This window comes from Galendromus occidentalis, unplaced genomic scaffold, assembly GCF_000255335.2.
Source record: "Galendromus occidentalis unplaced genomic scaffold, Mocc_1.1 scf7180000077121, whole genome shotgun sequence".
Classification (NCBI taxonomy): Eukaryota; Metazoa; Arthropoda; class Arachnida; order Mesostigmata; family Phytoseiidae; genus Galendromus; species Galendromus occidentalis.
The window spans coordinates 400,324-411,354 of NW_003805109.1; the positions used below are offsets into that span (position 1 = coordinate 400,324).

General features: G+C 50.7%; 1 protein-coding gene across 1 annotated transcript in view; it reads right to left on the bottom strand.

Annotated features, from left to right (window-relative positions):
* The window catches only part of LOC108863920 (titin-like), a 12,660-nt gene extending 3,222 nt beyond the window's left edge, over positions 1-9,438 (bottom strand). Inside the window, exons 1-2 of the mRNA XM_018638616.1 lie at positions 4,350-9,438; positions 28-4,203 (exon numbers count right to left, since the gene is read on the bottom strand). Coding sequence (XP_018494132.1) covers positions 28-4,203; positions 4,350-9,438 — 9,265 coding nt within the window. The remainder of the gene's footprint in view (positions 1-27; positions 4,204-4,349) is intronic.
* Between the last annotated feature and the right edge of the window lie 1,593 nt (positions 9,439-11,031).

Below are 11,031 nucleotides of genomic sequence, written 5' to 3' on the forward strand. Positions count from 1 at the left end.
TNTTGACTTTCTTCTTTTCGATCCTACCGACATCGAGGACGATGTTATCTTCAACCATTTGGTCGAATTCTAGAGGCTGTGGTTGGTCATTTTGCTCGGTCAGAACATTGAGAGTTCTCTCGTAGACACCGTCTTTGCGTTTCTTTTTCGTTTCGACAGTCGTTGTCTTCCTCAGAGGCTCGATTTCCGTGGTCGTATGCTCTTCTACAATATCACGGATCGGGCGATCGTACAGGTCCTTGGACACTGGCATTGTCTCAGTCACCGCCATCTCCGGATGTCCAACGTCAGCGGGCGATACAACGGCAAAGAATTTCGGTTCGGGCTTGAATTCCCAGATTTCTGTGATCTCGGTGGAGTGAACGTTATCCGGTTTGAGGACTTTCTTAGTTTTCCTCCTTTTTGTTATCTTTCCGGAATCAAACTCGATATCTTCACTTTGTTCCACTGGTTGGAGATCGAAAGTGTGCGGGAGGACTTCCCACTCATCGGGAGTGAAGAGAGAGGTTTCCTCCGTCTTACAGACGGTACCATCCGGTTTCTTGGACTTTCTGACGGTTTTCTGTCGCTTTCTGCCGTCAGCATCGATCTGCGAGATGACTCGCCGCTCCGTGATTTCTTCTGACGGTCTTCCGAGCGAATCGACGTTGATCGGAATCGTTTGCAAGACATCCAGCTCCGGATAACCGATGGATTCCAGGCTGATGTCCTGATGATCGTCGTGTTTACGGAGAGTCACGATCTCGATTAGCGAGAGTTCTTCCGCTCGCAGCGGACTCTTTGACGGTTTTTTACGCAGCAGTTTTTGTTCTTTAACCTCTGCCACGCCCAGCTCGATGTCAGACTCACTGAGTTCAACGAACTGATCATCAGGTGCTCGATCTTCGGAGACCCTGCTAGGCTTCCGGCAGGGTTTCAATTTCTTGGTGAGGAATTCTGGAGTGTCCGGGACGGTTTCAACGACTCGGGCCCCTCGATTAGCGTCAGCAGATCCGACCGAAGTTGGTTCGGTCTCCTCTGGGACACCCTCGATGATTTCCTTCGATACAATAACTTCGATCGTTCCGTCTGGTTTTTTCTTCTTCGCCGTCGTCGTTTTCTGCTTGAGCGCTTTCCCGTCTACGGTGAGATGCTTCAACTGTACTTCGCGCTCCTCGACTTCCTGTTGGAGAACTTCGACAGGCACCTTCGATCTGAGCTCGAGATCAGGGAAGCCGATGGACGAGACGTCTACGTATCTATGTTCTGGCTTAGGCTCGTATATCGTGACTTCCACAGTTACTGGTCGGTGAACTCCATCTTCTTCAGACTCAGATGGAGTGATGAGCTTTTTGGTGATCTTTCCAGTCTTAAGCTCTATTTGTTCCTCAGTCGTAGTCGATGGTGGACAGTCTTCCGGAACGAGCTGTGAACGAGTTCCGGGAAGCGGGGTTTCTCGGCGGGGACTTCCCTCCCTAATTTCTCCCCTCTTCTTTTCCGGAGTTTCCCCACCCCGGGTGGATGGATCAGGCTCGGAGGAGTCCGGTCGAGCCGGCAGGATTTCTTCCTTCCTGGTTTCCACTACGCCGTCTGCTCGTTTAGTCACGGTCGTCCTTGTCGTCAAGACCCGGTTGTCGGGGAGGATGGTCTCTTCAACCGTCTCGTCCACAGTGGCGAGCTCGGGGCCGGTCAGATTGAACTCGTGAGGAGTCACGGTAGACATTGTAAGAGTCCGCTCTATGACGACTCCCGACGGTGAGATCTCGGTGGTCTTCTTCTTGCTCCTCCTTGACGTCTGCTTCTCGGCCACGATTGTCTCATCGATAACATCACCAGGTTTGCTGTCTCTCAGATCAAATGTTTCGGGTATCAATTCAGATGTCTCAATCTCTTGATAAATTACTCCTTCTTTAGTAGCTCTCGTTTTAGTTACTTTCTTCTTCGGTTTCCGGTCGACGGAATCCACGAAAATGGTGCAAATCTCCTCTGCGACATCTTTTCTACGGCTAGTAGCTTCGATCTGCATGGGCTTGAGAACTTCAAGCTCAGGATAACCCATTGAATCGAAATTGAACGTTTCTATGGATTTCTTAGGAACAAATTTCAAGGATTCAACTGTGATATCGGCCAGCTCGAGAGGCGTCTCATCACGTGGCACCTTCTTTTTAGTTTTCGTCCGTTCAATTTTTCCGACGTCGAGCGTGACGCTCTCTTCAACCGTCCTATCGGGAAAAGAGTCACCCGGCTTCTCCTCAGTCGAAACATTAAGTGTTCTCTCATATACTCCATCCTTACGTTTTTTCTTTTTAATCACCCGAATAACTTTCCTCCCGGGCTCTGTCTCAACGGTGGAGTATTCTTCCACGGAATCGCGGACGGGTCGTCCGAAGTGGTCCCGGGGTACCAGTGGAGATTCGGCCACGGCCAGCTCTGGTAATCCGACGCTTTCCGGACTTACCACTGAAAAGAACTTGGCCTCGGGTTTGAATTCTACGACTTCGGTCGTCTCGACGACGCTCGAGTCGTCAGGTTTCACGACTCGTTTGGATGTTCGACGCTTGGTGATTTTTCCGGAGTCAAATCGGATTTCTTCAGTCTCTTCAAGCGGTTCGACTGAATCAGGAATCGGCGACTCACTCTTGATATCATCAAGGTCGGACACGATTTTTTCCTCGACTCTCGAAACGGTACCGTCCGTTTTTCTGATTTTCTTTATCGTTTTCCTCTGCGGCCGACCTTTGGCATCGACGCGGATGATGGATCTCGTTTCCGTCCGCTCTTCGATTGGCCTTCCGGAAGAGTCAACTTCGACGGGTATCGTTTGTAGAACATCGAAGTCGGGATAACCGAAAGATTCAATTTCTACACCGTGAGGCTGCGCCTGTCGCCGTAAGATCGAAACCTCTATCACGGACAGCTCTTCCTTCTCTCGAGGAGTCTTTGGTTTCTTCTTACGAACGATTTTACATTTCTCGATTTCGGCTCCCGGAAGCGTGATTTCACGCTTAGAAATCGGCATGAACTGATCCCCACTGCCTACATCCCCGGATCCAGGCAAATATTCGCTGTACCTGCCGACTTGATCATCCAGAATTCCCCCTGGGGAATCAGAGTCTCCGGGGAGAGTTCCAACTTCCGGTTGTGGTTGTTCGATCGTGCGTGTCTCTTCAATGATTTCGACTCTTCCATCCGGCCTCTTAGTCTTCTTCTTGAAGACTTTCTGGACAATCGGCTTGCCTCTGTCAACAGACCTCTTGGTTTCTACCATTTGCTCAGTGACTTCTTCCAAGAAAAGCTCGATCGGCGTCCGGAGCAGAGGTTCTAGCTCAGGATACCCAATCGACGACAGGGTCACATCGCGATATTCCGGTTTCGGCTCGTACTTTGTGATATCGATAACGACATTCTCGGTGGAGCCGTCATCCCGCGGAATCTCCATCACTGATGCCGACCTCTTCAGTTCGCCTGATTCTAGCACAACGGTTTTCTCACTCGTGCTCACGGTGAAAGGCTCGTCAAATATATCCTCTCTCGGCAACGCAGTCACGGTCTCCTCGACAATGCTTTCCTCAACACCGTCTCCTCGGTCGACAGTCCGAGTCGTGATGGTCGAAAGCCTTCTATCGGGCAGAACCCGTTTTTGTAGAGTCGTCTCTTCTGTGCGCCGAGGAGCGTCAGACAGAACGTATTCGTGAGGAGTTACGGTGACGACCGTGTGCGACCTCTCGATTCCCTCACCGGTCGGGGCAGTCTCGGTAAAAGTTTTTCGTTTCCGCTTTGTCGTCGACTTCTCATCAACAGTGACCTCTTCGATTACATCCCCGACGTTGACAGTGGTCAGATCGTACGTCTCGGGAACGTCTTCGGAAATTTCACTCTCTTGGAGAAGAACACCAGATTTCGTGGCTGTGGATTTCACGGTTTTCCTCTTGAGCTTTGCATCGATGTCCACGAAGATGGCGGTACTCTCCCTCACGACGTCTTTTTCGGTACTCTTGGCCTCAATGAGACATGGTTTCAAGACCTCTAGCTCAGGATAGCCGATCGATGAGAGGTCGATTGCGAGAGCATCTTCCTTCGGTATGAATTTTAGAGTTTCTACAATGACTTCGACGTCCTTATCGGTGAGCGCATCCTTACGTGGTAATCTCTTCTTCACCTTCTCCACTCGGCCCGCGTCGAGCTCGATGTTCTCCTCGACTTTGAATTCGAACGATGATGGTTCTGGATGTTTCGATTCCTCCGTTGAAACCTGCAGCTTTCTTTCGTAGACGCCGTCTTTACGTTTTTCTTTATCTCGAGCGTTTTCGTCAATTTTCCAGGCTCGGTTTCAACAATCGAATGTTCCTCCACGACATCACGTGACGGACGTCCGTACTGGTCCGTTGCAACCGGAGCTGCTCCAAGGACGGTCATTTCGGGGAGCCCGGCGGTTTCCGGGGTCACTACGGAAAAGAAGTTCAAATCGGGTTTGAACTTCCAGATTTCCGAAGTCTCAAAGCATTCCACACCCTCGGGTCGGGGAACTCGCTTGGTTTTCTTTTGTTTCTTGACTTTGCCGGCATCGAATACGATCTCTTCTGTCTGCTCGATCGGTCGAAGACTGAATGTCCGCGGCAGGAGTTCCCATTCGTCCGCAGAATAGAGCGTGGTCTCTTCGATTTTCGAAACAGTCCCATCGGGTTTCCTGGACTTCTTGATCGTCTTCGTTCGAGGTTTTCCCTCAGCATCGATCTGAGACACGAATCGCTCCTCACGTATTTCTTCTGCCGCTCTCGCGATCGATTCGACGCTCATCGGTAAGGTGTGGAGAACTTCGAGCTCGGGATAGCCCATGGACTCCAGGGAAATTTTCTGGCCTTCTTCGCGTTTGCGCAGCGTCACGATCTCAACCAGGGAGAGTTCTGTCGGTCTCCGCGAGCCATCTGACGGCTTCTTACGGATTATCTTCTGCTCCGTGACATCCACGTCTTCGAATTTCATGCGAGTTTCTGCGACGAGCACAAGCTGCTCATCGGGGGTTTCATCCTGGCTCAATTGAGGAAGCTCACCAGAAATCTTAGGCCTCTCTATCGCTGAGCCGGGAGCCTCCGGGACATAATCTCCAGAACGCATCTCATCGAGCGTCGTTTTCAGAATCGACGGTTCCGGGTGTTCAGGAGTCGATTCTTTGATCTCTTTCGTCACGATCATCTCGACTGTCCCGTCGGGCTTTTTAGACCTGTTTGTCGTAGTCTTCTCCCTAACTGGTTTCCCGTCTTTCGTCGTCTGTTTCACTTCGACGATCTCTTCCGTCAGTTCTCGATCGAGAATTTCAACTGAAGCACTGCTCCTGAGCTCCAGCTCGGGGTAGCCAATGGAGGAAACATTTACGTGCCGGTGCTCTGGTTTCGGCTCGTAAACAGTTATTTCCACGGTCACGGGACTCGAGAGCCCATCTACGCTATCAATAGTCTCCATGACTGTTTTCTTAGTGATCTTGCCGGTTTCGAGCTCGATCGTGTCCTCAGTGGTGAATTGACTCCTCGGGCCCTCATCGGAGGTGGTGACGCCGTCTACTGGCCCTCTCTCAGCTCGAGGTTTGACCTTTTTCGGTTTCCTCGTTTTCTTGGGACGCGTTTTGATTTCATCCTGCTCGATAGCCTCGAGCGATTTTGGTCCCGACGGAACCACTTCCTCAATTTCCGTTTCCTCGGTGCCATCGGGCCGTTTTGTGGTCGTGGTGGTGATGGTAGAGAGTCTCCCATCTGGCAGCACGATCTCCTCGACCATTTCTTCAACAACATCCTCAACAATTTCGGTCAAGGCAAACTCTCGTGGGGTCACAGTGGTCGTTGTCACAGTTCTCTCGACTGATTCACCCGAAGGTTTCACCTCAGAGGTCCTCTTCTTCGTTTTCTTTGTCTTCCCCACCTTGGCGAGTTTTGTTTCGTCGATGACTTCTCCTGGTCGAATCAGACTCAAGTCGAACGTTTCCGGTGAAACTTCGCACGTCTCGATGTCTTGAAGGAGGACTCCTGATCTCGTAGCGGTCGTTTTGATAGTTCTCTTCTTCGGTCTGCGATCGTTGTCAATGAAAATGACGGTGCTCTCCTCGACAACGTCTTTCTTCGAGCTCGTGGCTTCAACGAGCATCGGTTTCAGGACTTCCAGATCGGGGTATCCGATAGAAGTGAAATTGATATCGTGCGTCGATTTTTTCGGAACGAATTTCAAGCTCTCGATCACGACCTCTACCTCCTCGAGGGCTTCGTCATCTCGAGGTTTCTTCTTTTTGACTTTCTTCTTTTCGATCCTACCGACATCGAGGACGATGTTATCTTCAACCATTTGGTCGAATTCTAGAGGCTGTGGTTGGTCATTTTGCTCGGTTAGAACATCGAGAGTTCTCTCGTAGACACCGTCTTTGCGTTTCTTCTTCGTTTCGACAGTCGTTGTCTTCCTCAGAGGCTCGATTTCTGTGGTCGTATGCTCTTCTACAATATCACGGATCGGGCGCCCGTAGAGGTCCTTGGACACTGGCATTGTCTCAGTCACCGCCATCTCCGGATGTCCAACGTCAGCAGGCGATACAACGGCAAAGAATTTCGGTTCGGGCTTGAATTCCCATATTTCCGTGATCTCGGTGGAGTGAACGTTATCCGGTTTGAGGACTTTCTTACTTTTCCTCCGTTTTGTTATCTTTCCGGAATCGAACTCGATATCTTCACTTTGTTCCACTGGTTGGAGATCGAAAGTGTGCGGAAGGGTTTCCCACTCGTCGGGAGTGAACAGAGTGGTTTCCTCCGTCTTACAGACGGTGCCATCTGGTTTCTTGGACTTTCTGACGGTTTTTCGTCGCTTTCTGCCTTCAGCATCGATCTGCGAGATGACTCGCTGCTCCGTGATTTCTTCTGACGGTCTTCCGAGCGAATCGACGTTGATAAGAATGGTTTGCAAGACATCCAGCTCCGGATAACCGATGGACTCCAGGCTGATGTCCTGATGATCTTCGTGTTTACGGAGAGTCACGATCTCGATGAGCGAAAGTTCTTCCCCTCGGAGCGGACTCTTTGACGGTTTGTTACGAAGAAGTTTTTGTTCCTTCACATCCGCTACATCGAGCGTGATTTCGCTCTCACTGAGCACGACGAATTGATCGCCGGGTGCTCGATCTTCGTACACTTGGGTGGGCTTCCGTCGAGGCTTCAGCTTCTTGGTCATGAATTCCGGAATTCCCGGGACAATTTCCTCCGGTTGTGCCCCTTCATGCGAGATAACAGGTTCACTCGGAGATGGTTCTTGCTCCCCAGGCAAGGTTTCCTCGATTTCTTTCTTCACAATCATTTCGATGGTGCCATCAGGTTTTTTCGTTTTCTTCGTCGTTGTCTTCCGTTTGACCGGCTTCCCATCTTTTGTGGAGTGCTTGACTTCCACTACCTGTTCTGTGATTTCTCTGTCCACAACTTCGACGGGTGTTCTAGATCTCACCTCAAGCTCAGGGAGACCGATTGAAGTGACGTCCACAAACCTGTGTTCTGGTTTCGGTTTGTAGACGGTTATCTCAACGGTAACGGGACGTTCTCCTCCTCTCTCGTCGGGAACAGTTTCCGTGGTTGTCTTTTTCGTGATCTTGCCGGTATCGAGCTCGATCGTGTCCTCAGTGGTGAATTGACTCCTCGGGCCCTCATCAGAGGTGGTGACGCCGTCTACTGGCCCCTTCTCAGCTCGAGGTTTGTCCTTCTTCGGTTTCCTCGTTTTCTTGGGACGCATCTTGGTTTCATCCTGCTCGATAGCCTCGAGCGGTTCTGGTCCCGAAGGAACCACTTCCTCAATTTCTGTTTCCACGGTGCCATCGGGCCGTTTTGTGGTCGTGGTGGTGATGGTGGAGAGTCTCCTATCTGGCAGCACGATCTCCTCGACCATTTCTTCAACAACATCCTCAACAATGTCGGTCAAGGCAAACTCTCGTGGGATCACAGTGGTCGTTGTCACAGTTCTCTCGACTGATTCACCCGAAGGTTTCACCTCAGAGGTCCTCTTCTTCATTTTCTTTGTCTTCCCCACCTTGGCGAGTTTTGTTTCGTCGATGACTTCTCCTGGTCGAATCAGACTCAAGTCGAACGCTTCCGGTGAAACTTCGCACGTCTCGATGTCTTGAAGGAGGACCCCTGATTTCGTAGTGGTCGTTTTGATAGTTCTCTTCTTCGGTCTGCGATCGTTGTCAATGAAAATTACGGTGCTCTCCTCAACAACGTCTTTCTTCGAGCTCGTGGCTTCAACGAGCATCGGTTTCAGGACTTCCAGATCCGGGTATCCGATAGAAGTGAAATTGATATCGTGCGTCGATTTTTTTGGGACGAATCTCAAGCTCTCGATCACGACCTCTCCCCCCTCGAGGGCTTCGTCATCTCGAGGTTTCTTCTTCTTGACTTTCTTCTTTTCGATCCTACCGACATCGAGGACGATGTTATCCTCAACCATTCGGTCGAATTCTAGAGGCTGTGGTTGGTCAGTCTCCTCGGTTAGAACATCGAGAGTTCTCTCGTATACACCGTCTTTGCGTTTCTTTTTCTTTTCGACGGTCGTTGTCTTCCTCAGAGGCTCGATTTCCGTGGTCGTATGCTCTTCTACAATATCACGGATCGGGCGCCCGTAGAGGTCCTTGGACACTGGCATTGTCTCAGTCACCGCCATCTCCGGATGTCCAACGTCAGCAGGCGATACAACGGCAAAGAATTTCGGTTCGGGCTTGAACTCCCAGATTTCTGTGATCTCGGTGGAGTGAACGTTATCCGGTTTGAGGACTTTCTTAGTTTTCCTCCGTTTAGTTATCTTTCCGGAATCAAATTCAATTTCCTCCGTTTCTTCGGCAGGCTGCAGATCGAAAGTGTGCGGGAGGACTTCCCACTCATCGGGAGTGAAGAGAGTGGTTTCCTCCGTCTTGCAGACGGTGCCATCTGGTTTCTTGGACTTTCTGACGGTTTTTCGTCGCTTTCTGCCTTCAGCATCGATCTGCGAGATGACTCGCTGCTCCGTGATTTCTTCTGACGGTCTTCCGAGCGAATCGACGTCGATCGGGATTGTTTGCAAGACATCCAGCTCCGGATAACCGATGGATTCCAGGCTGATGTCCTGATGATCTTCGTGTTTGCGGAGAGTCATGATCTCGATTAGAGAAAGTTCTTCCGCTTGATTTGCAATCTTCGATGGTTTCTTACGCAACAGTTTTCGTTCCTTCACCTCTGCCACGCCCAGCTCGATGTCTGTCTCACTGAGTACAACGAACTGATCATCAGGTGCTCGATCGTCGTAGACCCTGCTAGGCTTCCGGCGAGGTTTCAGCCTCTTGGTCATGAATTCCGGAATTCCGGGAACCATTTCCTCGGCTTGTGTCTCCTCGAGCGAGATAATGGGTTCAGTCGGAGATGGTTCTCCTTCCCCAGGCAGAGCCTCCTCGATTTCTTTCTTCACAATCATTTCGATGGTGCCATCAGGTTTTTCGTTTTCTTCGTCGTTGTCTTCCGTTTGACCGGCTTCCCATCTTTTGTGGAGTGCTCGACTTCCACCACTCGTTCTGTGATTTCTCTGTTCACAACTCCGAAGGGTGTTTTAGATTTCACCTCGAGCTCAGGGAAACCAATGGAAGACACGTCCACGAGCCTGTGCTCCGGTTTGGGTTCATAAACGATTATTTCCACGGTAAGAGGACTTCCTTGTCCATCTTGGCCAGGGACAGTATCAGTGATTGTCTTCCTCGTTATTCTGCCAGTCTCGAGCTCGATCGTATCCTCGGTCGTGAACGGACTCTCCTGTTTTTCATCTGAGGAGGCACCTCCTTCCGGTGCTCCCCCGAGCTTGGATTTCAACTTCTTCGACTTTCCCTTTTTCGTCGGTTTTTTCTGAACATTTTCCGGCCTAGCTTCAACGACGGAATCCGGTCGAGAGGAGATCACTTCCTCAACTTTTGTTTCTACAGTGCCATCGGGACGCTTGGTGGTTGTTGTTGTCGTCGTTGAGAGTCTTCTATCCGGCAGTTCGATCTCCTCGACAACTTTTTCAACGATATCGTCGACGATGCCGGTCGTGGTGAACTCCCGAGGGGTCACCGCCATAGCGGTCACAGTGCGTTCGATTTTCTCCCCCGTGGGCGTCGACTCCACGATTCTCTTCCGGGTCGTCTCGATGACCTCTCTTTCAGTCAGGATCGTCTCCGAAACGACTTCTCCTGGCTCGATTGAGCTCAAATCGTACGCTTCCGGTGAGACCTCAGAAATCTCTACTTCCTGGAGGAGCACTCCTGATTTTGAAACCGTCGTCCTCACTGATTTCTTCTTGGGCTTCCGAGTGGCGTCCAAGAAAATGACAGTGCGTTCTTCCTTCTTGTCTGTTTTGGTGGAGAGCGCTCCCTTGAGGATCGGTTGTAACACTTCCAAGCCGGGGTGGCCGATCGAAGTCAAATCGACCTCGAGACCCGGGTTCTTCGGAGTGAACTTCAAGGTCTCGACGACGAAGTCCATCTCTTGCAAAGGCTCCTCTTCTCGGGGAGCTCTCTTCTTGGTGACCTTCTTCCTCTCTATCTTACCGACGTCGAGGACGATGTCCTCCTCCACAATTGAATCGATTCGAGATGATTCCGGGACATCGGTCTCTTCGGTGGAGATGGTGATCGACCTCTCGTGAACGCCATCTTTGCGTTTCTTCTTCTTCTCTTTGGTCGTAGTTTTAATACCGGGCTTGATTTCAACCATTGTGCGTTCTTCAACGATGTCCCGAAGTGGACGACCGTGTAGGTCCTTGGTGATAGGCATCGATTCGACTAAACTCATTTCCGGGAGACCGACATCGTCCGGCGTCACGAGTGCGAAGAGCTTCGCTTTCGGTTTGAATTCCCAAACTTCCGTGACTTCAGTTGATGGCCTGTTGTCTTGACTTTTTGTCTTTTTGGATTTTCTCCGTTTCGTTATTTCCCCGGCATCGAAATGGATTTCTTCTGTCTCTTCTACGGGCTCCAGGCTCAAGGGAACATCACACTCCTCAGCACTAAAGAGCGTGGTCTCCTCCCTTTTAGAG